The sequence below is a fragment of the Oryzias melastigma genome, linkage group LG3 (assembly GCF_002922805.2).
Source record: "Oryzias melastigma strain HK-1 linkage group LG3, ASM292280v2, whole genome shotgun sequence".
NCBI classification, from domain to species: Eukaryota; Metazoa; Chordata; class Actinopteri; order Beloniformes; family Adrianichthyidae; genus Oryzias; species Oryzias melastigma.
The window spans coordinates 15198428-15226156 of record NC_050514.1 but is presented as its reverse complement, the minus strand read 5'-3'; the positions used below and the strand labels follow the sequence as shown (position 1 = coordinate 15226156).

Sequence of the window (27729 nt, the reverse complement as noted above, 5' to 3'; positions counted from 1 at the left end):
AAGGATATAATCAGTAGATAAATCAATTATCTGGTCAGCCAACTGCATCAGTACAAGTGCTACTCTAAATGCAGTCCAATATGATATGTTCCTCTTCTTTCTTTGTTCAGAGACCTCACAACCTGAGGGAAGTAGCTTGTAGCATGGTGTGATGTTGCACACGTTATTAATAGCGCAATATCTTCTTCTTGATGGTAGGGGGCTAAACCCCTCAGTGGAGGGATGATCAGAGAGATCATTGTTGTTCACCTTTCGGCACATCACGGGTCTCCTCAGCAAATCCGCTTTCACTGATTTGCACAGGTGGTTTGGCAGAGTTTTATGCCATATGCCTTTCCTGACACAGCCCTGTATTTTATCTGGGATGGGGAGTACAGGGAGACCCAGACTTGGGTGGCTACATAGTTAAGCAGCAGCGTGAAGAGTCTTGTCTGAAGGACCCACACTGGATGAAGCTCATTGCGCTCCGAGCGTACCAGGTTCACCGGGCGCCAGCCCTGCACACAGCTAACTGAACCATCCAGTCGCTAACAATGACCAGATAGATCATTAACAATCTTAGTTAAAAGTCCAGATTATACATTGATTCCAAGGCTGAAAGGTTCCATCTGATAGCCCTGTTAGCAGCAGGAACCACACTGGTATCTGAATGCCAGATGAGGTCATTGGAGAGAGGTCAACTATTTGTACTCCAATAAACGTGTCCTGCTCAATAGCGTGGTTCGTCATTGAGTTGATCAGACCAATGATAGTGCTGTTGTCAGCGTATTTAACAATCATTTTTTTAGAGTAAGTTGCAATTACAATAAGAGGAGTGTACAAGGTAAAAAGCACGGGACTTGAAACACAACCCTTTGGGCTGCCAGTACTCACACAAAAGTCATCAGAAACACAGTTGTTGCTCTTGACTTACTATGATCTGCAGCTTAAAAAGTTTAAGATCCATTTACAAATAGTATCATCAAGACAGAGTTTTTAGTTTCTGGATGAGCTTCACAGGGATAAGAGAGTGAGAAGCAGAACTATGGTCTATGAAAAGTATTCTTGCATAAGATTTTACTTTATCTAAATGTTTGAAGGCATGAAGTCAGAGCAAGAGGTAGCATCATCAACTCTCCTGTTTGTCTGCAAACTGAAGTAGGTCGAAGGACACAGAGATCAGTCTTTCCATTTAGTCCAACACCAGAAGCTCGAAACTTTTCATTAACACAGAAGTTAAAGCCACTGGATGATAATCATTAAACCATTCCTTCTCCCCAATGTTACTAGTTGTTGGGAGTCCTACAGGTACATCCTTCTTAACCAGAACTACTATGTCCAGTCTGTCATTCTCAACTATCTTCTGGACTGTTTTATGTCTTCAAGTTCTGTAGTCAGTAGGTGGGAATCATGTCAGGACCTGCTGTTCTTCAGTTCTTCAATCCTTTGACTCTTTCTTGGATGTCTGCTACTGTAATTGTTACTGGATTTCCTTCCTGTAGGACATAATGTTCTGGTCTGAAGTTATGGTGACTTTCTATCTCCCAGATGCTTCTTCACTTTTGTTCAAGTCTGGTGGGTGGATGAGAGTACACCAATGGATCAGTGTCCTGTATCTTTCTGTTCCATTTCTTCAGTTTCTTTGCATGTTCCAGCCCCACATGTATTCTGGTCTATAGCTCAGCACGTCCTGGTACCAACAAGACCTTAGCTCACACCTTGGTGATCCAGGCTCATAGTAGAGCCTGAAAGTTTGCTTTAACCAGGATTTGAACCCAAGTCTACAAGGCAAAAAGAACTTCAGGGATATTTCCTTAAAAAAAAAAAAAAAAAAAATGAAGAAGTTCTGAAGAGTTTTTTTGCTTAAGGTTACATTAAGTAAAATTATTACATATAACCATAGCAGGATGTCACATGATGCTTAAAGCCGTGTCAAAAACTGTTGCCTTCAAAATTAGAAACTTTTTTTTGCTGATAAAGTCCTTTCATTAGCTTGCGGTGTGTGTTGAGTTACAATAAAAAGTCACAACAAAGCCACAGAGCAAACACAGATTACGATGCTAAGAGGTCCTTTTATTAAGACTCCATAGATATAGTAACAAGAAATAAAACCAGAATATCCTTCATGATTAAAATAAGAGCACAGGGGAAACACACATGAGGTGTTTGAAAATAGAAGAACAAACTTGAAAGTAGTTGGGCCAGCGGCATGAATCATTCAAAGGGTGGCAGACTGACTCCTAAAGAAGCAGCCATGAATGATGTAAAGGTTTAGCGTGCACTTTCAGCATGCATCCCAGTGACGGAAGCAAAATGTGATGAAAAAAGTGATCAATTAACCATTAGTTTTCACATGTGCAATTACATAAGTGCACCTTTTTAGACAACATTACAAAGTTTGCATTAAATTCACAGACTGGGGTTGGTTGTCGGTCCCTGTGATGCAGCAGGAAACCTCGAATACCAATTACATAGCTGGTAAAGTGGGGGATTTGTGTATTTATGGTAAATATAAAATGATTTTGTCATCTCCAGTATGTGTCAGCAGTGTCAGTGTCAGCATTTCCCCTCTTTAATTGATCTCCTTTCCAATGCATTAATGAAGCTACATTCAAGCTGTCAATTGAGATTTACATTCAAATTTACTTTCTTTTGCTAAACTATTATTTCACATACAACTAACCATAAGTGTCCTGCAAACGTCTGAGATCTGGCAATTTTTAAATTTGTTTTCAGCTCCTAAAAAGCATAGCAATATTTTTTTTAAAGGAAATTGAACATCTAAAGCTTCAGAAACAGGATTATAGTTACTTTACATTTAATATCATTTCTTTAAATTAGACAAAAACTGCCTCTCCCACAAAAAAATGGACATTTTGCAGATGTTTAAACACTAGAATATTATGTAGTGGGTAAATTCTCCAAAAGGGCAGACATAGAAGATAAGTGCAGTGGTGGCTTTCATGGAGAGGAAGGGCAATCCGGCGCCAAGTTGGGTCTTCACAGGGACTCCCTGCCAGTGTATTTTCTGCACCTCTCTTGTTGCGCTGTTTAATGGAGAGCACACTGCAGTTAGACACACACTCTGCCCCATTTAGACTAAAGGAGGTGCACAATGACGCTTGCAAGAGAGATAGATGTCGCTTAAGGGACCCCCTGAGGCACAACATTTTTGCTGTGTAATGAGCTTGATTACACAAGGGTAGAATGGACCGGAATGGTAACTTCAGTCGTGTTCATGGAGCATAAATAAGTCATTTGTGTGCTAAATACAACTTAGATGTGATCTAAAGTTGGTAAAAGTCAAAAAGTATATCTGTGGACTTTTCTTTTAAATTGTTGTCACATCAAATCTAACTTGAATGAAAATTGTCTTTAAAAAAACATGAATTCTAAAAGGAAAATGCTTCAATCAGTTGTACTTTAAATGATTTTTGTTTCAGGTTTGAGGCTATATACAATATAAAGATTGCAGAAAAGGATGTAAGAACTTCAGATCTCTTATCTTATGTGTAATAATTAGTGATCTGTGCTCAAAAATATTAAAAAAAAATTATGACAGGAAAGCATTTCAAAGTTTTCATCACCTGACAGCACTTGCTCTGCTTCCTCAGTCTCCTCCACGGCCACTGGTTTCAGCAGCATGGCAAAAAACACAGCTACCCCTATCACCTGTGAGCAAACACAAGCCTCAGCAGAGAACTCGACAATGGAAATGACTCGCTTTGTTGTTATTTCCTCCTCACCTTCAGAGGCTGCAAAATGAAGATGCTCTCAAACAGCGACAGGCCCAAAGTCATCACCCACTTGATGGACTTTTCCCTGCCGTACTGAAAACCGTACAACAGTGTGAAGTAGGTGGATATTGCACTGATGGACAGCAGCAGGAACCACCCGATGAACACACACCACCAGGGCAGGCGGAAGCCTGTAGACTCCTTCTTCTTCTTCCTCACTGGAGGTGGGCTGCAGAAGAATAGTGAAAGAACAGGAGAAAATGGGGAAAATTCATCAAAGATAAGGCTTGCACAGTTGAATCTATGTGAGAGCTTACCAGTTGGACTGGTGGCTGCTGAAGACCATCTCCGTTTTGCGAACCAGCAGGTTGGTGCTGCTGAGGGCGTCCTGGTAATCCTTTGGAGTTGGAAAGTGTCTTCCATCCAGCTTCTCCAGACACAGGAGGAGGTGGCAGAGAGCAGCCAGGAGGAACTTGCTGCAGTACACCAAGTGGTTGTCACTCAAACTCTCACCTGTGACGATATCATTTAAAGCTTGTATTATCCCCTTTGAAACACTCATGAGCAAATCAGCTAAACATTCAAATGTGTATAAGTTGTGGGTGAAAATGTGGTCCATGGAAAATGTTCAACTTTGTTTTCTCATTATTATTTTAATGTTTTTTTCTTTTATACTAAATCAGTTTCCCATAACTGTCCATTTTATTTGATGCTATTTTATGCACATAAATTTTGTGTTTTCTTGGAAAAACTTGCATAAAACTACATTGCAGAATGAATTAGTTCTTTCTGGACTTGATGCCTCATGTCGTGTATTAAGTATTAAAAGAAAAGTGAAGCTTCAAGTGTTTAGAATACATTTTTGAGCTTTGTTAATTTTTATGTTGATTAAAATTTGCATTAGCTTGCATTTTTCTCCTTATAAGGAAATCTCATCGTGCTGCATCATTATGTGCATCATTCATGATGTGTATTTTTATTAACCGTATATTAATTTGTTAAACCAAATATTTAGGGTACCTTGCATGTAGTGGATTAAGTCATGCACCCTCTGCAACGCAGGGCCAAAGTCAGCAGCAGACTCCAGGCCGATTACTCCTGACACTTTGTTTCTCGGACTCATGCTCAACAAGTAAAGGACCTCCTCAATTTCCTATGAGCAGAAATATATAAATCAATGCAGTGGTTTACTACAATAAATCTAGGCATGGAGAAGCAGAGCGCACCTTAAGGACTGTTGGTACACTGGGTGCGAAGGGTTTTGGTTTCTCAATGCCATCGTCCTTTTTAGATGCTGAAACCACACGGGGTCGGATGCTTCTGAAGATGGTGATGATGAGAATGTTGATTGGGAACATGAGGGCAGCACTTTCCACCGCCACCATGAAGTCCTGCTGAGTTATATGCAAAGAACCTGGACACAGGAGAGAATGCCCCATGAGAAGCTGACTAAAACAGGTCCAGATCCAAAAAACAGTCACATTTAGAAAGTTCACGAGGGTTTCAGAAAACTTGAAGACCTAAATATTTTTCTAGACTGTAAAGACACATTTTAACTCTTTTTTTATGGAACTCTCTTCATGAAAACTATTTTATTACAAATGTTTAAACTCAACGGAAATGTAAAAAGTAATTTCCTTTTCCTTGTAGTTTGAGAGAATAAGCAGTGTTTTCTTAACAATAATAACTAGGGTTACCAAGTTGTTGGTTTTGTGTTTGGCTGTTTCTAAGCTGAAGTCCTCACTGATCTGCTGGCACCCCTAAACCTACGACAGATGATTCTAAATAATGAGGCAGAACCCTCCCAGATGGGTGATGGCGCAGCCTGATGACAACCTTTCAGGCTGACTGATGGGTCAGAAAGTCATTTCATGTGCCAAGCTTCTAATACACTAGTTCTCCTTTTATTAATCTATTTGTATGCAGTTATCTTTTGTTGGTTCATTTACGTGTACATTTCACAATTCCCTTCCTTAACAAAAGTCAGCCGCCAAGTTGATACAGTTCAATAAATGAGAAGGCTGAGCAGTCACCTAATGAGAAGAGTTCTGGTGAGTTGAGATCCTCAGGAATGTTCCAGAAGGCGATGTTGATGGCCATGGTGCACAGGAGCAGGGACATGCAGCAGGACACTCTCTGTGCCCGCGTGAAGGGGCTGCGCGAGGGGGGATCCCAGATGGACACCCAGATGTGTTCGTCCCTAAAACCTGTTAAGGTTCTTGTCTGGAATATATTCCTAAAAAAATACGAAACACGAAAGGTCAACTGGCTTTTTCAAAAGCTGAAACTGTTTTCCTAATGAGTGTAAATTTGCTTGATGCTAACCTGAAGCTGGCGATCTCGTTGTTCTTTGCAGCGTTGAAGGTTTTCTTGGTCATGCCATCTCCTCGGTCAGAACTCAGCCAGCAGTCGCAGAAGAAGTGAAACACTTGATGGGTTTGGAGGTCCTGTATGGTCACCTTCTTAACGTACCTTGGGAGGATGGGAATTCAGAACAGAACTGAACACTTATCATAGAAGTGTTTGCAAATAAACCATGTAAGAAACACCAATCTGTGCTTTTAATTTTCATACTAATTTTAAAGTGCTTGCATTCAGTCCCTGAAACCACCCATGATACTGTGCATTGAAAATACTGTATACGTTTTGACTATTGAATTTACATAAGTCCCTTAGCAGATTATTTGTGTCACAGCACAGTGGTTATATATTCTCCATGTGTCTGCAAAATGCTACAGCTACATTTTTAGTGTGCTTTCTTTAGATGTTTGAAGACATTCAGTACCACGATGGGTGGCCTCCAGAGTTGTCGTGCTGCAGCCGCAGGTGTCGTACTTCCCCCAGAGGGAAGGGAGTGGACAAGAGAAACATGTCGCAGGACCCTCTCTCAAGCACCGGCTTGTCGGGATCGGTCAGGTGGTGGATGCTGCTCTCTGCGTCTGAGCCGACCAGCTTCAGTGTGACCTGCAGGACAGCGCAGACAATACAGATCTGAAGGCTACTATCAAGAGGTGTGCTGATAGAAAGTGCTTATAGCTCTGCATATGCAGACTGTAGTGCTGATAAGTACCTTTACGTAGGAAAATGTAATGAATTCCAAAACATTAGAAAATAATGCAATGACTGCAGAATTCAATAAACTGTAATAGGATTGCAAATTAGTCATTTAAAAATAAAAAAAGTCGGGGCTTTTTTAAAATAAAGTGTGCACTAAATAGCACTGTGGTGCCGTGGTAGAGCGGTCAACCTCAAATCAAGAGATGTCCGGTTCAGTTGTGTCTAAGTGTTCCTGAGAAAGACACTTAACTACACATTGCTAGGTTGGCACCAGTGTATGGCAGTGGAGCTGCCATCAGTGTGAGTGTGTGCATGGGTGAATGGGATTGTGAGAGTTTTGGCCCTTCTAAAAAAGTAGTAAAGCTCTATAAAAGTATGTGTCATTTACCTGACTCAAATATTCTTTTTTTACATCAGTTTTTAACTTTATAACTCGATCTCCACGGTGAGAGTCCAGCTGCTCAAGTGACCATAGACTGAACCTGATTTTGTTCACCTGCCAGCTTACCCTGTCAGGGGTCACCACAGCACTGCTGATTTTTATGCTGGGTGTAACCCTACATTTAATCTACAACGAGACACAGACTTGGGTTCTCTTGGGACAACATAGTTAGCCAGTAGAGCAAAGGGTCTTGCCACTCCATCCACAATGGATGAAGCTCATTGCTCATTGCACATTGAACCCAGATTTTCTGTGTTGGACTGTGGCAGTCCTGCACTTAACCAACTGAGCTTTCTAGCCGCTAAAGTTTGGACCTTATAAAACAATAAAACAATAAAAAAAATGCATGTTAATTTGAACATCATCAGTTGATGTCATCCCCGAGGTCATCAGTCCCCAAACACTTAAAAAAAACTGCTTGAAAATGCAAATGAAAGGAAGTTATTCCAAATGTATGCAGCATGTTTTGGTTGCTCTCAGTTTTAATGACAAAAAGTAAACATTCAGAAGTACAAAAAAGTCAAAATCTCTTACATTTGCAGAAGTTCCTGCATTCTTGCGATGTCCTGTTTGGACACAAACCAGGTAGTTGTACTGAGCTCCTGGGTGGCTGTCCTCCAGCAGAGTCATCTTCCTCTAACAGAGCGACATAAAACATGAAACCATTTAAAAATCACTGCATTCAGAAAAAAAATGGTTTATTATTTATTTTCACTCATCCTAGAATCCTGGTAAATTCTCTCCTCAGGAGGCCTACAGAATTTCTATTGTCTAAATGTGTTGAACCCTCGTACCCTCAACAACATTAAGCATGTGAAGCACATCAACAAATGCTTGTTAAAAAAAGCCCGCCCTGACCTTAGAGCGTGCCCTGCGGTCGGCATAGCAGGCCCACAGCAGTGTGATCAGGTAGAGGCTGAAGAAGGTGCACAGCAGGGCGAGCACCACATAATTCTCATTCACGGTGGCGAACAGCTCTGCTGTGCGAGAAATGTCCACCTGGTTTGGCATCACAAAGAAGGAGCTCCCAAAGAGGGTCAGGTGGTTGCACATGCAGTGCGTGAGCACCGGGCTGGTCTTTTGTCCCACCTGAGATGAACACAGATGAGCCATCAAACCACTGGTGCCACAGAAGCAGCTCATACTTAGGTTGTAGGTTTGTGTCCACCAACCCTGCAGCCGGCGGTGCTCCAATCCAGCTTTACTGTGTCCCAATACACGCACTTGCTCATGTGAGAGGTCAGCGACACCGTCACGCTCGACTCCTGTGTCGAATTAAGCCTCGTGTCAACATACCAGACCCCAGTTTTCTCCTGAAACATTTCTGGGGTTATCATCCAGCGATAGCCTCCTGAAGCAGAAATACATCAACCTTCAATGTGACATCAAGTAGAGCAGCAGAAACGACAACTGAGGCTCACAGGAAAACTGTGTTGAAATTACCTGCTTGGTTCAAAACAGTTTTATTAGTGAAATAAGTAGAGTTAGGGGGCGAGTCATATGCTAAAGTCACAGCAAAGGACGTGTTGACACTCGGCTCCATGTCAAAGATGACGGTCACCTCTGGATCAGAGACGTTGAAGGAAATCACAGATTTGAGGTCGTTTTCCAACACAAATGTGTTGTTTGTCACAGATGAATTGTCCGAGCGACGCAAGAAGATCTGAGGAAACACAGAACGCTCAAAGTTAAGAAATGCACAGTATGAATACAAATACTTTGATCTTGGACCATCAGCAAACCTAAAACTATTAGTGTTTTATCCCTGTAAGATCTAATTATAACTTTATCTAATTAACAGTTACAATTAAAGCAGCAAACTAGACATGTTAAAATGATTTTTTAGGTGCATTAATTCTAGAGTTTTTTTGTTTTGTAATGATTCTTTTTTATATTTTTTTGTGGGGATGTTTGTGTTGTTGTATGCTGCATAGCGTCCCTTTGTCCTTCCCTTTGTTTGCGTATTGCCCAACGTCTGTATGTGTCTTTTGTTTAACTTGCACTAGGACAGCTGATGTAATTTAACTTTTGTGATATTTCTGCCATATTTGTGTTCCAGTTATGCTAAAACATTGTCCTAAATAAAAACAACAACGTTCAAAACAGCCCAGGTAATGCACGGTACTCGAGTTCCTTTCTAATGAAAAGAATATAATATTGATTTAGATTTATGGGTTTGATTTTTTTAAATGATCACATTGGTCATAAAACATGCATATTTCCTTGACTCTTTGTTTGCTTTTTCCTCTTGTACTTCAGCATAAATCTTTTCCAATGTAATTTTTACTTTGCTTTTATAGGGAAAGAATTAATTGCTGTTAAGTAAAAGTAGCACAGCTGTCATTCTTGGTGTAAAAAGGAAAATTTCAATAAAAGAGAAAGGTTTATTTTATTGCCCTTAGTGCTTTATTTGAGCTGAAATAAAGTTACTCAGAAAAGAAAAGTTTTAACCAGTTTTAATACATTATGAAAAAATTATGAAGTATTAGGAGTTATTTGTCTAATAGTGTCATAAACATGTTACTTTAAGTTTGTAATCACTATATATATTTGTTGTACTTTTTTAAGAACCTAATTACAGAACATGTAGATCTTAACTTGTGCATAAAATATTAAAAAATCTATAGAATTCAATAAAATTATGTGTAACCAAAAACTCTTAATGTTTGCATTATGTTAGAACTCAAAGTGAAATTTCAATGACATTTCTCAACACCTTTATTGCAGATAAAGTCCATGATTTATTGACGTATTGTTCCTAGGTCATGTTTTTCCTTTTACTTAATTGTCTAGACTTTTATGGATGCATCTGAAGGTTGACTCATCAGAATTAAAAGCACACCGTGGCCCTCTTCTGTCCTGTGGTTCTCACCACACTGTTTGGGAGTTTACCTCAATCATCTCTGGCAGGTTTGACAGCTCAATGGTTGAGCTTTCATGGGTAAGCAGCAAATTACAAACAGGTCCTGATATGTTGCCAGTAGATGGAAAAGGGTTACTCGACATTGTGGTCATCTAAAAAGGCAGAAACGTGGGTTTAAAATATGCATATATTTATTGATAGATGTTGGGGAAACTAAGAGCCAACATCCTGGGAATCCAAACATACCTGTGTGGTGACTGTACTGTAATTTGCGAGTTGTGAAGACAGCGCCGAAAATGAGGGGAGCTGAATGTACTCCCCACTCTCCTCTGAACCCAGCACTGCACGATTCAGGTCTTGAGATTTGTAGCTGAAGATGTTAGAAACCAAACCATTACATACCAGCAACAGTATAGAGAAAAGTCAACAAATAACAGAAATACATACGCTTTCTGATAGATTTTGCCTGTTGGATGCTTGATGACAGTTTGACCGATATCTGGATTGTCTTGACCTTTCAGCAAAGAGGCTATCTCAATAATCTCAAAGACTTTCTCAACCAGAGACTGCAAAAAGGAGGTGACACCATGTGACCAAGCAGATCCAACCAGCAGCAAGCCCCATCCATGTCAAAGTTCATTTCCATCAACTTACTGAGGGGTTTGGGTTGGTGGCTAAGTCACATTTTCCCTGTGAAAGGCGCAAGATGGCAAAGCTGCAGTTAATGATGGTGTCTACTTCACCCGGATCTGGTAAACCTGCCGGCCCTAGTAATTGTGCTTTTTTTGTGCCAGCCAACAAATTCTGAAGAAACTGATCCTGTGAAGGGACAAAACAGAGATGATTTTTTAGAACTTAGCAGAGAAAATGAAATGGCATCAATTCTTTTTTCTTTTTCTTTTTTTTTTTTATATTTGTGAAAGGAAAAAGGAGGAGTGCCAACCCGGTGTTCATTTGTGGGCTCGCCTGCTGTCGTCTCCATTCTTTCGAGTTCGTTCTTTGCATTCTACCCAAGAAAAACTCCAATTATGTTGATGTAAATGATCTAACAAAATGTGCTTTTACACACAATCAAGTTATTTTCTTTATGATAGTGGTATTTGCTTACTTCTAACAGTCCAGAAATGTTTCCAATATTTGAAACCATGCTACTCAGAAAACTTCTTCTGAGTCCTGGAATCAAAGCATGTGAGTGTTTAGAAGAACAAAAAAAAGAGAAAGAGATGAAACAGTTTAGAATGAGGATCACAAAGTCTCACTTACGAGGTTTGCTCGCATGACTGGATGGAGACGTTTTCTATAAAGAGAACACATAAAAAATTGAAACTCCAAAATTCCCACAAGTCGATTCTTAGTAATAAAAAGTGGCAATTTTTGTCATTATTATTATTATTTTACCTTTGTTCTTGTTGCAGAGATTAGACCTTTTAATAAAAAAGTCAATTTAGTCTCATTGCAAAGATGAAATATGATAAAATAAGGATCAGAGCATCAGCTTTACATACGGTGGGTGCAGAGGAAGCCCCGAGTCTCACTGCAGTAAGATGACAGCCTCTTAAGAGGATTTAGCTTTATGTATCCACATGAATCCATGGAAAAATCCCCATCATCTGGCATGACAGAGAAGGTCTTTAGACTTTTTGCATTTTACCAAAAAAATGACTGTTCTTCATTTTTGATTTTATAGATGTTATTCCTGCATTTTAGATTTTTTCAAAGCTTATTTCTTCTTTGTTTTAAGGCTTCTTAGATTTGTTTGCATATGTAAAACAATTTGCTCCTTCAAAAGTGCTAAGCAAATGATGTGACCTCGCCTTAAAGATGGCAGAAATGCTTGATGGCTATCTTGTTTTTCCAGAACAAAATGCATGCAGTTTACTGTCAATAAACATGACAGAAATTTAGCTTAATTTTACATAATCAACAACCTCTTTTGCTGTTTACTAAACTGAACATTTTTCATTTGTGAACATGCTCATTTTTAATAAAACATAGTCTTGTCTAGCCACAGAGTGTGGTGTTCTACCAAGAAAATTTGACAAAATTTTAAAGTAAAAATATGTAATTTACATGAAAATATGTTATTTAGTTTCAATTTGATGCTACAGTAAGTTATATATCAAATTTAATTAATAAAAAACTATAAATATTATTTTTCCAGCAAACAAGCACATTTAAGGGCATTTTGTAATAATCAAAGGACAAATACTGCATATCTTACTCACTCAGATCGGGGTTTCTGTTCTCAACTCGGACCCTTTTTCCCATCCACCATGTCATGTTGTTGAACCTTCTTTCTTGGATAATTCTGGTCAGGAGAACCTTTGCAGGGCTGTTCAACTCCTGCAGGAGCTTCCCCCCTCTCTCTTCACAGCTAGTCTTGGCCTGGGACCAGGTCTTTGGTTCCACAACAAACTCCAAACAGAGACTTCTTGAAATAAATTCACATGATGTTGGTTTCTCCTGGTGTGGACAGGTCTCTGATCTTTCACCTGAAGACAGACTTCTAAGAGAAATCCACAAAAAGATGGAGGTCCAGATCAGCATGGCCATAGTTGATGCGATGTGCAAAGCAAACGCACATAGTGCTGAAACTGAACCAGCAACTGAGCACGGTCTCTTCAGTCTATGACGTGGAAATGAGAGAATTTCCTTGAGGAAAAAAAAAATCCTCTGCATCTGTTCTAAATACTTTAGGAAAATCACTGCAGACAATCAAACAAGATGCAAAGTGAAGGAATCGCTTCTGGCTCCAAAATGTGATTCAGGGTTTCCTTCAAAACACTGACTTGTTGTTTTGAACATTACCAGTGTCAAATTACCTGAAAAGTAAATACATTTCTGAAACATGATGAATAGGGGAAGCTTTTTCTTTTCATTTGTTAACTTTAAACAACAGAAGATACAAAATGTGATCATTTAGTTCTTCCCAAGAGATGTAAATGATTGCTTATCAGTTTGATGCAATCAAAAACTAAACAGTTAATAAAGTGATGTCAATTGTAGGAAAACAGTGTTGCACAGGGTATATATATATATATATATATATATATATGTATTAAATGCACTACTGTGGTATATTTTAGCTGATACTAGATTTGAAAATTTAGGTTTTTTGTTGAAGTTCATTAAGCATTTTGTTATTTCCCCACCTGTTTAAAGTTTTAAACAGCAGCAACTGTGACTAAAAGGAATGTTTCTCAGAAATTGAATATTTCTTGAATTTTATTTTTAGTATACCCATGCATCACAAAAACTCAGATAGATACATAGACACATAAAGAATGAAAAACTATTTAGAAAACCATTTAAATAATATATTTTAAGACTTATTAGAAAAAGTAATGAAGCATTTGTGTGTACATTTAAAATTGGAAAATAATTTCAATATTTACATCCACTGTATTGTTTAGTTTAACTAATTAGAAATGCGTATTAAAAGCTTGTTTTCGTTGTTATTTCTAGCCCTAATGCCTTTTAGATTAAAATGAAACAATAAAAAAGTCCAAAACCATCATTTTCTTAAGGTGTCCATCAAAATCACTATCAAACACCTTTTTTTAGTATCACATTTAAAAAGACAAAATATGTTAGCTTTAGAGATATAAAATAGTGTTTGATTGTTAAGAAAAATACACCACAGCCACACTTGCAGCAGCCACGTCCGGGTTATGAGACTTTGGCAAAATATCGCGAGAACACGATGCGGAAGTGTCTTTTTGTGTAACACGGGTGATGCGTTCACGTCCTCTGTAGAGGCACTGAACTGCTTCCATGGCGGGACAATTGAAGGTAACTCAGGACAAAATAAACAATTTTATATTTTTCAGAAGTATATATGTTATCATCACTCTTGTTACGCGAGTTTCTGTGATATAATGTAGCCTCAAACCAGCGTAAATAAATATCGGTCAGTGTGTTTTGCATAATAAAGTCTTCACACTTAATGAAAGTTCGTATTATCCAAATTATCTTCTTAAAATAGAATAGTATAATGCATTTTCCCTGTACATGCGATTTGAAAGTATTACAGAACAAAGAACAAGTGACTTGTGGGTGATGAACACATTAGTACCCACAAAACTGATGTATTAATTAAGCCCAAGCCAATCACAACTTATTGTCAGTTTCATTGTTCTATTCTTTACAACTATCATTTTTTTAAAGTTAGAAATTCACACATAGTGACACATGCGTGCCACAAAACATTGAATGCAGACTGTCAACATTTTTTGCCAACCAAATGGTAAACATTTAATTTTGAGTCATTTGTGTTGCACTCAGTTGTGAACTTCTTTAGGAGGTTCTGTCACCTGAACCTCTCTTATGTTTTCACCAACAGAGACGGCTTAAAGATGGACTGAAGGTCATTGGCTCAGGTAGCCTCCTGTTTGCCACTTACCTCACCGCCGTTGGAGATGAGCGTTTCTATGCCAACCAGCTGATGCCTCTGCTGCAGAGGATTGTGGGGGCAGAAACGGCACATGTGCTCGCAGTCAAGATGATTGGAATGGGCCTTGTTCCTCTGAACCGCTACCAGGATCCTGCATCCTTAGTAAGCCTGGAACCCTTTTTAATATCCTCGTTGGAATTTTAATTAAAAGTGTATTTGTGATACAACAAGGCTTTGTTAAAGTTTGACCATTTGTCCGGATAGGAGGTGAACATACTCGGACTGAAGTTTAAAAACCCTGTTGGCATTGCAGCCGGTTTTGACAAGGATGGGGAAGCTGTAAACGGTCTGTACAAGTTGGGGTTTGGCTTTGTTGAGGTTGGGACAGTCACTCCAAAACCTCAGGAGGGGAACCCTAAACCACGAGTGTTTCGACTCCCTGCAGATAATGCAGTAATAAACAGGTATGTTTCAAAAATCCTGATTTGATGTATTTTCCTAAAACAATTCCATCTTGATTAAGACCTGACGTAGTCACAGATAAATCGGCACTTTGTGCTGCCTTACAATTGATCACTGAGACAGCTGACCCCAAAGGTTTTGTGGATTCTCATCGATCCAGAGCAGCTGTCACAAAAAGGAGTTTTCACTACCTATACCACCACAGTAAACTTCAGCAATGAACTCAGATTACCTTTCTGTGGCAAACTACACTGAATTTCATCTTTTTTTGCTAAAAAAAAAAAATAAAATCCTGCTTTTCTCTGAAGACGGAAAACCTGAGTCTTCTTAAGACGGAAATCTGGAAACAGATTCTCATTTTATTCTGTAGACTTAATCCAAGCATGGCTGAACCCCCTCATACATGAAAATAACTTCCAGGAAAATACCTGGAATGAGTTTACATTTTTGTCTTCTTAAGCCTCATTTACCACCTCAAGAGAAAGGCAGACATCTAAATTGTCACCTTTTTGGGATTAATGTATTGTTTTTCAAAGTCTCAATGGTGTAGGCCCAACCTCACTAAGGTTCTTTGCCCAGAACTTCTGGATGTTTCCAGAACCAGACCTTGACAGAGTCGTTACAGTTCAGGGTAAAGCGCCAAAGTTAACCTTAAAGAATTTAAGGTTTCATAACTTGCCGACTCCATATGATGGCTTATTTTTTCAACTAGCACACAGTGGATTTACTTTTATTTTATATTTAATTTGTTATTTTTTGGTATGTTCTTTTTAAGTCTTTTTGATTTTGGTTTAAATCTATCATTTGATCTGTGCTTTCACCTGCATATTTTCCACACCTAGAGATCATAAGCATGATGTTACGATTCATTTTTTTTAGCTGATTCTGATTTCAGTGGTTCTTGTGTACATCTGAATTCTTGATGGTTCTGGGTTTAATATTTGAAATATATATAAAAAAATGGAATAATATTGATGAGCTTTCTTTTACTTTTAGTATTTTACATGGAATAAGCTCACAAATTGATCTTTTGTCCTTTTTTAATATTGTTTATAATACATTTAAATCTCAGAACATCACATGTCAGGCATACCAGTAACAGACCTTAATTCTTTGTTAACAAATATTTTTCTCTTCTCTAGATTTATACTTTATTTAAAAGTTAAACTAAAAGATTTTTTTGTGCAATTCATGAATTTAAGATAATTAAATAGTTCAGTCTTGGGCTTTATGTTTATTTAATCTTGTAAGGGAAATGTTTGCTTTTATTTATTTAATTTAATTTCACAATTTTAAAGTTTGAATTATCCTAATAATTTTAAAATCTTTTTCAAGTGCTTCAATGCTTAAAATCTACTTTAAAACCTTTGGAGTGTACTGTTAAAAAAATAAGTTGAGAGGGGAATTGAATTTGTGATTATTCTATTTTGGGAATTTATTTGTTGTTTACAGTAACTGAGTCTGTAAAAATGAGCTTTATAAATAAAGTTTGTCCTTCTTTTAGGAATGTTTTGAGGTGAAATGATTTGTGTTTGTTACTGGTGCTGTAATGTGGAATAGTTCAAAAAAAAAAAAAAACGACAAAGAAAAAGCAATTTATCATTATATTAATGATCTTAGTTGCTCGAACATTATCTCTTTTCAGAAACTTTTTGAAGAGCTAATTGCTGTTGATTTTTCATCAGGTGTGCTCATTATTTTCCAGGTATGGATTCAACAGCTGCGGCTTGGCGGAGGTACAAACCCGGCTAAAGGCCAGAGAAGAAACACAGCAGCAGTTAACTAAAAGTTAGTTGGTTTCAAGTGTTTTCTATTGTTAAAATGAAACTGTTTTTAATTCTATTGCTTTGTTGTGATGTAACTTTTATTACAGCAAACATCCTGTACTGAGTATATTATCAGAAAAAAATCCCTTCTCCTAATTAGCCTTTGAAATGATCCTGACCTGTCCTTGTCTCACGTTTTCGCGCTCACAGCTCATTTAGCACATCAGCAGCCTCCGCCCCAGTTAAGTCATGGATGTGATGATACAGCCTGTGTTTATGTTTGCCTGGACCCTCATTTTTCTGTATGCTTATAGCTGGCCTTCCCCTTGGCGTCAACCTAGGAAAGAACAAGCTTTCCCAGAATGCAGCGGCGGATTACACAGAGGGGGTTAAAGCGCTGGGCCCGCTGGCTGATTACCTTGTCGTCAACGTCAGCAGTCCAAACACGCCAGGTCTCCGAGATCTACAGGGCAAGGCTGAGCTTCAGCAGCTCTTACGCACAGTAAGACTTTCCTATTGTCTGTGGAGGGATGCTGCTGTCCACATAAAACCATTATTACACCAGGAGTCGGTACTCCACTGCTTTCCCTCTAAAGCTGTATTAGAGCAAAGGGATGGAGCTCCATCTCCACATTTTCCACACCATAAGGCGCAGTCTCAATTTCAGGCTCTATTTCTGCGCTTAACCAAAACACAAGCCCCCAAAAAAAGGTAACAGAAGCAAAACAGGGAGTTTAGTTGAACGTCTTTCCACTGTTTAACCCTACACTCACATTATTTTTTAACCAATATTTTCCCACAAATGTATCAAAGTTCCCATTTTCAGTGTATGAATTAATCAGCTGGGCAATTTCAGAATCAAACATGACAGGTTCCCTCCCATCGTTTCCGGAGCCGGAGCTTTAGTGAAAGTACGGACAACGGTTAAAGCCGATACTTTAGCCCAGGCGTCCACAATCCATTTACATGTGATGGTGTAAATTGCCTGGCGCTGCTTCGCAACTTCACTTCGAACGGCCTGTTTACACCAATGTCCAGCTGTTGGAGTTCTTTTGTTAATCCTCCTGGAATGATGGTAATGGCTATGGAAAAAAATTAAACACCCTGCCGAAAATATAAATGTGCAAATCAACAAAAAATGTAACTAAATTTATCTGCTAAATTAACCCAGATGCTTGCAAATATATGTGGTTTATTCCTGGATCTCTTGTAATGCCAGTCTTGCTTTTCCTTTGCTCCCCCTAGTGGCAGAGTTGCACATTTCGGTCATTTCTTTAAAGAAACATAATGCTTTTTTTTTCTCAACATCCTTAGACTTTTTCCTGTAACGACTGGGCTCAATTCAACCATCTGGCGGGCCGGATATGCTTGACACCCCTGCATTAAACAATTCCAACCCGTACCTTAAATAGAATGGGACTGTTGGGACGGAGCCACTGTTGCCACCTGTTGGTTGGCAGAAAGTGATGATCACATTGGAAAGCACCAGTATAGCTCTAAGCTAGTGATTCAGTTTTCCTCTTTACGGCGATATTCTTCTTAGCCGCCTGCAATCTTCTTTCAAACAAAATGAAATTCCCGTTATAGACAATATACCAGAAGTAAAGCAAGAAAAAGGATCACCTCCATTGTTGTTGCTATTCTAGTTGTCGCTCTACAATGACGCAATGGCGAGCTAGCGGTCTACATCACGCATGTGCCGTGAAAACAAACCTCTCAGTGGAAGTTAGGCAGTAGAAAAAACTTTTGAGGTTCTATATTGTTCTGTAGTAAACTTAAAGTTATTAAAGGAGGCTCAGTCTCTGAAGCTGGTTGAAAACATCACAAATTCTGCTTAAGTTCAAGAAAAAAAGCCTGATTAATCTTTGCTTTTATTTTTATTAAATTAATTGATTTCTATCCTGTAATAAAATCTCATAAAAAATTCCAGTTATGTTTATGGCTGCATCTGAAAAGTTTATCGTTTTTATCCTTAAGGGTACTGCTTTTTAACTTCTCTTCATGGAGAAATAGAAACTTCTAAATCTGGGATTGTGTTTTAACATTTGAACATGAAAGTTGTGTTTGAAATAGCTTCTTATCATTTCTGTGGTCTGCAGGAAGCAAGAAACAGAGTTTTCTCCAACAGGATTTGAAGCATCATTACTAATCAATGCTAGGGTTATCACACAGTCCAAAAACGGGAAGAAAGTTGCAACATCATGTGAAAAAAAATTCGACCCAACCACAGAGGTGGCTGTGAAAGCTCAGGTTTTTCTATTGAAACTGTGATGTCAGCATTCCTCTGTGCATTTCAGCACACAGCTCCCAGTACTGTGCCTGACAGAGGGACCAGCTGTCCAAACTCCAGACATATCAGACAATAAACCGCAGATTCATCAGTTTGGAGCTCGCAGACAAAGGGAGAACCTGGAAGTTTTGGCTCGTTTGAGCCCAAAAGATCTTTAGCCTGAAAGTTCAAAGCATTCAGATGACAGAGCATTAAATAATTTATCGGTTAAAAAAAATACTTTCTGAAGGTTAGAGCTGAAAGAAACTACATTTGCTCACGACAAATGCAGAAAGCATGGAACATATGAGAAAATGTGTAGGTGAGGCTGTAGGATTTATGCCCCCCCCCTCTTAAAAAAAAAAAAAACGTCCAAAAAGAGAAGCCAGCTTTAGTGGTAACCAGCGATGGAGGGAATGACATGTTCCTGAGATAAACAACAATTAAAACTACTTTATGATGTGAGGACAGCTTTACAGCCTGCAATCAATTCCTGCAATTATCTGCAGATTTTCTTCTTTGTAATCAAGTTTAACCATTTTTATCTTATAAATGTTCACATTTGTGTGTTTGTATGTTTTGTGATAACGCTGACAGGATTCGATCTGTTCTTTCTTTAGCCTGGACAGCTGGAGCAAACACCCCCCCCCCCATTAGGGAGCAATGTCTTTTCCCCCTTTCAGCCTTTAAGCTAAAGGAAAGTCAAGGGCAGGGTTAATGAGTGTCACGGCCACTGACAGCATGGTGATAAAAGCCCTCTGGCCTCACTAATAAAATTAGTTTTTTGAATTATAGGATTGATTATGTCAGGTCAAAACATGTTTTTACATGTCAATCTGAATTAAATTAATTTACCAATTTTTAAGTACTTTATCTGTCTGGCTATCTTAACTATCTATCTTAGTTATCTATCTTTCTGAGCAAACTTTAAATTTGAAAACTGTGGAAAAGCTTGTTTTGCAGATTGAGCTATTTAATATCATTGAGCAGATGCAGCTTTACTCTTTTTGGTTGTGATTCCTCTATGTGGGTTTAAAGAACTTGCTCCGCCTCTTCCCACCTTTCCCACTCAGGTGTTGAAGGAGCGCAACGCCCTGCAGGACTCACGCAAACCCCCCGTCCTGCTGAAGATCGCTCCTGACCTCACTGCCCAGGACAAGCAAGACATTGCTGACGTGGTGACGGAGGTGTGGGTCCACCTCGGTTTGCCTTTCATTTGATTGAGCTCAATCAACCATTTCTTCTATTGTTTGACTTCATACTATCTGTTTTTTATGTAGGTTTAATCTGAGCTTTAAACGTTCTATTGTTCCCAAGATTGATATTAGTATTTCAGACTGTTTAGTAGTCGTCGCAGTGATGCAGAAATATTTATCCTATGAGTACTGAGTCATGATGGCTGAAGGGTTTTTGTCAGACAGGTGTGCCGCAGGTCAGTGGTCGCTCCTGAGCGATTGCTATCTTCAATCGCTCAGGAAATCACGAGAAGGAAAATACTCTGATTTGATTAAACAAATACTCGCCAGCACTTGACTGACTTCAGGAAAACGGAAAGTGCAGACACAGTCTGGTGAAAGTGCACTGATGCTGCCCTGTTATTGTAGGTAGGATTTTGGAATTGTACACTTCAGACACTCTTATAATATAGTGAATACCCTATATCCCTTGTGCTATCCAAGGCCCGTTAACATAGGGAGTGGGGTCATCTGGAACCCACAAGACCATGTTGCTGAACTTTTGATTTTTGGTTTTCACTGGTGTCCATGGCAGACATGAAATCCTGTCCACCTTTGTCATGGGAGGGATAACACTTGAATGTAAGGTTGGGGTCATCTGGACAAGCACAAGGGTAATTGTGCACTAAGTAGTGAGTAGTAGGGGAATTAAGACATGCTTTACATTTGGACATCTTCTCACTGTCCTGAACACACGCTGCTGTTTACCTGCCTTTGCTTCCCTGTGCCCTTTCTGTCTGCAGCTGGGAGTGGATGGTTTAATGGTGTCTAACACAACTGTGTCCAGGCCTGAGACACTTCAGGACCCACATAAGTGTGAGACTGGGGGGCTAAGTGGGCAGCCTCTCAAAGAACTGTCCACCAACACTGTGAGAGAAATGTACAAACTCACCAAAGGTAATTTTATGAAAGATTTGTGTCTTTTAGACTATTACTTACAAATAAAAATACATTTTGTTTATTTATTTTGGTAGGAAAAGTGCCAATAATTGGAATTGGAGGGGTTGCCAGTGGGCAGGACGCCATGGATAAAATTCGAGCAGGAGCTTCGCTGATTCAGCTCTACACTAGTCTGACCTATCAGGGCCCACCTGTAGTCACGAAGGTCAAGAGGGAATTAGAAGAACTTCTTAAGTGAGTATGACACCACCACACATCCTTTTTTAATAACAACAGAATGCTCATTAAAGACACTGTTCCAGAGACATGAATGAATGTCTTTGTGTGTTTACACAGAGATCAAGGCTTCAGCTGTGTGACTGAGGCCGTCGGTGCCGATCACAGGGACACAGATGGGAGACGCTGACACTCCAGGGCTCGGAAACACCTGTCACTGCCATTTCTGCAGAACAGCAACAAGACTGTCAGTCAGCTCCTCCTAATGAATCCTGGGGTAAAGTCATTGCCCATTTGTCCACTCTGAGGTCTTTTTTTTAAGAATTCATATACCGTAGTCCTGTCTTTACACAGTCCTACATGAAGATTCATCTGTATTATCAAAGAGCTGAGATCGGCATCTTGATTTCAGTTTTTTAAGTGTTTTGTTACAGTGTAACAGCAATCAGTGTTTCTTGCTTAAACTTTTCTGAATTCAGGATTTCTCACTTTCTCGCAGATTTGTCATTTGAATGTTTTTAAAGTGACAAAGTACTTTAAAAACAAGGAGGACTTTGCTATAACTGTCTTCTTTTATTGTTTTAATCAGGTACACACATTTGTAAATGTACTAAACATTAAAAGATAAAAGAAATGCTTCCAAACAGTGAAAGTTTTTTTTTTTTACTTATGTATCACTGCAGCTACCACAATCGTCAGATATTTGGAATTTTCCCGATTTGCATGGATTTGCTATCCTAATGCCTCTTTTGGTCCTTTTAGAGACATTTATGTCTATTTTTTCTGTCTCTTATTGAGGCATTTTCTCAGTTTACGCCAGGAATAGCCAGTGATTATGAGCTGGTGCAGTGAAGGGAGGCAGCGGTTCTGTGAGGATCAGCTGTGAGCTGCAAGGCGCCTCCATGTCCCTCTCCCGAGGCGAAGTCCAGACTGGCTTTAACGCCATATGCGGTTTCACAGCAAAGCCTTCCAGACAAGCGAAACTTTCTAAACTTCTCCATGATTGAGATGTGCAGTTTCTTTAAATAACTTTTATCATAGCTCGGAGCCAGCAAAAGGAGTAGCATTCTGTCGCTAAAATTTCTGGTTAATTTGGGGCTATGAGGAGTTACATAAATGTTATTCAGATGTTTAGGATTGTATGTGTTACATATAAAGTCCATAAACTTATAGTATTGATGTTAAGATGGAGATGGGAACTAAACTTGTCCAAAAATAATAAAAATACTGAACAAATTTGATTTTTTTCTTACTGTAAATCCTCCTATTGGTAGCATCATGCTGTGTGTTTAAGTATGAAAAATTAACAGAAATTCTGTAAGCTCATAAAACTTTAAATAATTACTGGAAAAAAACTTTAAACGTACAGATTGTTTTTCAGTAAAGAGGAAAGGCATAAAACTCCAGCCGAGAGTCGTGTCTTTAATCCAAACATTTATTAAAGTCATCCCTGTGCATCAAAATGAATTATTGAGAAAGTCCTGAATGTTTCAAAATGGCTCGGATGCAAGTCTACACCTTTGCATTATTTAACATTCTCACATCTGTGAGAATGTAAATTAGCCTTGTTTTAATCTCGGTTCTCACTCGACGGTTTCATGCGGATATTTTACGAACTTCACTTCTGAACTGAATGTCCTCTTCATAAAAACTTGTGCAACTTGGAAGGAGAAGAGAACAAATTATCCAAATTCACAAACTTTTTTGTCTTTTAGCAAACATATTTATGTATTTTTATCTCAGGATTTAAGTCTGAGAAGGGAAAAATTGAATATGTTTAAATACATCTTGTATGTTTCCGACAACCAACTTCAGGTTCAACTTGGTTTATAGTATTTTCCACATAATTTTATTTTGTAGGAAAAATAGGTCTAGGTCTTTATAGGTTAACTTAAAAACTATAAAAGACAATATTGTTAGAAGGGGCAAAGAGCCTCTACATCAAGCCCTTTGTGGAAAAAATAAAACGGGTCATATTTTCAGTTGGAAGATTTTTTTTTTGGACTCTCTCACCTAAACTTTCTTGTTCGTCTACATGTATGTCAGCCCATTTAGTATAAATAATAAATACCTTCAAATAAATATAGTAAATGCACTGAGTAACCAGAAAGGAAGGTCAGCAGGAGTAGCCTTAGATAAGTCTGTTCGGTGCAGCTTGCTAAATCCATCAAATGTCCTCCTCCCTGCTTGAAATCATCGATCTTTACTTTGAAATTCTTACTATTTTAAACAAGATTTAAGAATCAAGTAGACTAAAATATATATATTTTTTTAATTTCTATTTTTCTTTTACAGATTTATTAGCTTTGATCTTCTAAAGAAATGAAAACTTCTTTTTCTGCGGTTTATTTGTTGTGTTATTTTTGTTTGGTGTGTGAAGTGATGTGTAATTTGATTGCTTTGCTAAATCCAGATCAGTTTGGTACCTACGACATCTCTCATACATGACGGAACTCTATGCAAAAGAGAACTGCTTTAGTCAAAGTTTTTCTTCGACTTCCAAGTTTCTTGGCGTTGGAGAAAACAGGAATGTTGTTTCTTTTCCTAAATTGAGAAAAACAAATAAGATTTAGCAGCAAATGTTTCCTTCAGGCCTTTGAGAGTCTTGATCTGATCTTGTCTGAGAGCTCCAGTGTCGCGTGACTGACGTGTACAGACCGGTGTCCATCTGCACATGGCTGTTATGAAGGCCTGCGATGCCTGGAGCTTCTCAAAGTCACAGGTGTGACGGAGGCAGGCGGGGTCACAAACCACACACCACCCTGCCCAGATTGATTACTGCTGATGGATGGTTGTGCACAGAGCCAAGACAAAAAGAGACAGACACAGCTTGATCTTTTAACTCGTAGTTTAGGAGCTACTCTGGTCTACGGAGAGAAGTGATGGAGGTTTAAATGCTGTAAAACAACGCTCCATCCCTAGAGAGGAAACTTCCATTAAATTGTTTGGAACATTTAAAAAAGCACAGCCAATTGTAGTCTCAATTATCACACACTAATCACCTTCTTTTTTTAGTTTCTGGTAAATATAACCAAAAAAGAAAAAAAGAGTCCCTTTTTAAACTTTGTATAGGTTTCCATAAACACCAACAACTTTGGATGTATTGCTTGTGTTTGTAGAAAACTATTCTGCACAGAAATACATTTTAAGAGTTATTGATTAGGATTAACAGGAAATCCTTCAGTTCAGGATTTTCTGAGAAACTAAGACAATAAAAGGGACATTTTTGTCAAAGTTAGCTTTAAAAGTTCCTTTGTATCACTCAAAGAATGATAGTCTGCTCCTTTCCCAAACTCCGTTTCTACACGATCACACAAACAACGACTGAACACTTTATCACTCAAACTAACCCAATGTAATACAGGTGTAACAATTACCGGTAATGGATTTATCCAAACAGATCTGATTGATCAAATTGACCTATAATTAAAAAATCATTTCAAAATTAGATAAATCGATAATTAATGTTGGAAAATACCATTTGGATTGAGGCAAGGTAGGTTTATTCTACTATAAATGCTGTATATCTTTCTATCTTTCTCGAATGCCCAAAGGGTTTACAGCCCATTCATCCATTCACACACTGATGCCAACCTTCCACCAGAGGTGCGGTGGCGTTCAGTGTCTTGCCCAAGGACACTTTGACGCATGGCAGGAATCGAACTTGTAATCTGCCGATCAGAGGTCGACCACTCTTCCACTGCACCACAGTCAACCGTACATAAAAAGTGCCATCAAAGCAAAGAACAAACATGTGATGTCAGCAAAAAATGATAAGTCCATCATTATAGTGTGTGTGAAAACACTTTAACCCAACAGTGTGGTATAATGTTCTAATAATGTTCCCATTGTATTATTTTGATGTGGAAAAACAACAATAGGTTGAATTTTATAAAACCAAAATGTGAATTGTACAAATATTTCATTTACAATTAATTATCTTGCAAAAAAAAAAAAATCAAGGAATCTGGAAAACTTCTCCTACACTGTTCAGTACCAGGTACTTAAGTTCTCTCTGTACTGTTTGTTTTTTTAATAATTCGTGGTATGTAATATGGAGCCGTAAATTCATTTGCACAAATCCTATTTATCTTCTGTATACTTTCATACACTCAAATTTGTGCTTATTGTTGTACTTCCAAAATCCTAATCTGTCTATAAAACAAATAACTTGCTCTGTGTGGCTCTGGTTAAAGGCTAACTGTGTTTTGTTTCCTTACCCACATAAACAGTGGTAATAAAAGTTAATCTAATCTAAATATGCAAGAAACATTTATGCAAAAAAAAAACATATTTCACACAATCTATATCTATTTTTTATGCATTTTATTGAGTCTTTAAATGCACAGAAACACAATGAACTATGTTTTTGCATGCTGAGCATTAAAGCGGACTAATATTCAATAGGAAAATCAGGCAAAATATGTGCATCAAATACTATTTTAGTACTAGTGCCTGTTATAATAGAGGTTGATATGAAGACAAAGAAGTCCAGAAGCATTTGTGGAGATCTCTCTTAAATATTGCAATTTCTCAGCTTTTATTTATAGCATTGTCCCACAGTTAGTTTAGGGCTTTACATAACTTGCGATAAAGTGAGCAGCTCTGTCTCCGCCATGCAGTAAAGCCATATGGGACTTCAGCTCTCATCAGCTTGATACAGCATAAAACTAAAACGCTGAAATGAATAAACATTCATTTAAATATTAACCTTGATACTATGCTTAACAAAGCAACATATTATTCAAAATAAAGCAAGTCAAATGTGTTTTTTCATGCTTAGATACAAATTCAAAGGGAAATGGTGCTTCCTTGCTGACAGAGCCATTAGAGTCAGAACATTATCTAGATGTTTTATTATCACATCACCTCCACACACGGTGGAACCCCTGCCATAAATATGAAAGCAGCCCCCTCTCAGCTCGAGGACAGACCGGTGAAAGAAACACTCAAGCTAAGTGCAATAGCGGCTTTATTGTGGACACTTAAGATGAACTTTTCAGATGTGTGTATTTATAGGGAACAACGTCAGCACCGACTCCAGGTAGACCTGACACGGGGCCAGCTGTCTGTTTATCCCTCTGTGGCTCGGTCTGCTGGGCAGGTGGCATCACGGGACCATTCTGAGATAATGGCTGAATAATCTAGCTGACATATCTGCAATGTGAGGGACTATAAAACCAGGATGAATAGTGATGAAGATGAAGCCATTATTTACTTTAGACTCTCAACGGAGATTTTTTATACATTATATCATCAGACTTTAATTACACGGGAAACCAGTTGACAGATTGCTCCGGTTATTAATGAATGACAAAACAACTGCAGGATTATGCCAAAGTGTCATCCTCACTACAGACTTTTATACTTTTCTCAGACAGACATGAACATTTTAAGACTTTCCTCTCTTGTTTAAACTCTCAAAGTTCAAACCTGTCCACTGTTATAGAATAAAGACAAAGATTTGATTGCAATTGAAAATTAATGTAGATTTGTCAAGATAGACGCATTCTATACATAACACACTAAACAACCCAATCTGGAATGTTTTTAATCCAACTCTGAGATTGAAAAGTGCAACTTTTTTCTGGGTTATTTGAACTTAGGATAGTAAAAAAAAAATAACTCAGAAAAACACCACAAATTGGGTTAAAATGAAACCACTACAAAAAAAAAAGAAAAAAAAAAAGAATATTGCTCCAAAAAGTGGCCAAATAATACATTCCAACATGAAGAACACAAAAATTGGGTTAAGGAAATAACCCAAGTGTTTTAAGAGTGAAGAGACACAACTCAGAGGATTGACCAGGTCAACAGCCAATCAGGACATAGAACACACTATGCTGGTGAAAAGAAAGAAAACATAAAATTTAGCGGAAAAAGAGCTGTGTAACAGCAAAAACAGCGAAAGGGGAACCCATTGACTGTATAATAGAACTGGACCGAGTGAATATGATGTCACTCTTAGAAAATTACTTACTTATGGCTCCAACAAAATAAAGTACGTTCAGTAGCGTTTTGTTTTTTACTGTTATGGACGCTGCCATGTTGGAACCAGCCAATGTTAGTAAGCAGTGATTGGTCCAAATCGGTCTGAGTCAGTATTTCTACGGTAACCACTCTCACCAACCAGGAGAGTGCTGGTTGGAAGTCCACATGAATTACATGAATATGTGGCATCAAATGTTCAACCCAAGAACGCATGCTTTTTCTGAAGGATCTGATTGGCCAGTTTATAACTTTATTATGCCATTGTCCTGTTGAATACTCGATTCCGATTGGCTGCTGGGGATAATCCACAGTAATAATGCACACCTACAAAAGAAGTTCCGGTCACATAACCCAAATGCTCTATATCACTGCGCAGCTTCTTTGAAACAATTTTTGCTTCATCATCTTTATACCATGGA

General features: G+C 38.4%; 2 protein-coding genes across 3 annotated transcripts; one reads left to right on the top strand and one right to left on the bottom strand.

The window, feature by feature from the left end:
• Nucleotides 1-1384: 1384 nt before the first annotated feature.
• On the bottom strand, nt 1385-12875 carry pkd1l3 (polycystic kidney disease 1-like 3). 2 transcript variants are annotated; one of them, XM_036209967.1, is made up of 23 exons: nt 12304-12875; nt 11584-11688; nt 11477-11502; nt 11342-11375; nt 11187-11251; nt 11022-11084; nt 10733-10897; nt 10526-10644; nt 10325-10448; nt 10108-10230; nt 8659-8878; nt 8388-8566; nt 8074-8304; nt 7750-7851; nt 6502-6680; nt 6042-6188; nt 5750-5952; nt 4943-5130; nt 4737-4869; nt 4034-4229; nt 3726-3945; nt 3567-3651; nt 1385-3026 (listed from the first exon to the last, which is right to left on the bottom strand). In XM_036209967.1, the coding sequence occupies exons 1-23, from the start codon at nt 12755-12757 to the stop codon at nt 2980-2982; spliced, it is 3408 nt and encodes a 1135-aa protein (XP_036065860.1). In that variant the 5' UTR covers nt 12758-12875; the 3' UTR covers nt 1385-2979. The 2 variants fall into 2 exon arrangements, with proteins under 2 accessions (XP_036065860.1, XP_036065859.1); XM_036209966.1 differs by lacking the exon at nt 1385-3026 and having other exon boundaries at nt 3096-3651.
• Nucleotides 12876-13737: 862 nt separating this feature from the next.
• Nucleotides 13738-22547, top strand: dhodh (dihydroorotate dehydrogenase). Its single transcript, XM_024296170.2, has 9 exons — nt 13738-13870; nt 14421-14633; nt 14736-14935; nt 16639-16721; nt 17014-17201; nt 20042-20155; nt 20947-21100; nt 21178-21337; nt 21440-22547. The coding sequence occupies exons 1-9, from the start codon at nt 13853-13855 to the stop codon at nt 21507-21509; spliced, it is 1200 nt and encodes a 399-aa protein (XP_024151938.1). The 5' UTR covers nt 13738-13852; the 3' UTR covers nt 21510-22547.
• The last annotated feature ends 5182 nt before the right edge of the window (nt 22548-27729 follow it).

Coding starts and splice junctions, on each gene's coding strand:
- pkd1l3 (XM_036209966.1), bottom strand. CDS start 12,757: ATGCAGAGGATTTTTTTTTTCCTCAAGGAAATTCTCTCATTTCCACGT. Junction 5,953..6,041: donor AACGAGATCGCCAGCTTCAG/GTTAGCATCAAG, acceptor GTATTTTTTTAG/GAATATATTCCAGACAAGAA. Junction 4,230..4,736: donor CTTAATCCACTACATGCAAG/GTACCCTAAATA, acceptor ATATCGTCACAG/GTGAGAGTTTGAGTGACAAC.
- dhodh (XM_024296170.2), top strand. Junction 14,936..16,638: donor GATAATGCAGTAATAAACAG/GTATGTTTCAAA, acceptor ATTATTTTCCAG/GTATGGATTCAACAGCTGCG. Junction 16,722..17,013: donor ACAGCAGCAGTTAACTAAAA/GTTAGTTGGTTT, acceptor GTATGCTTATAG/CTGGCCTTCCCCTTGGCGTC.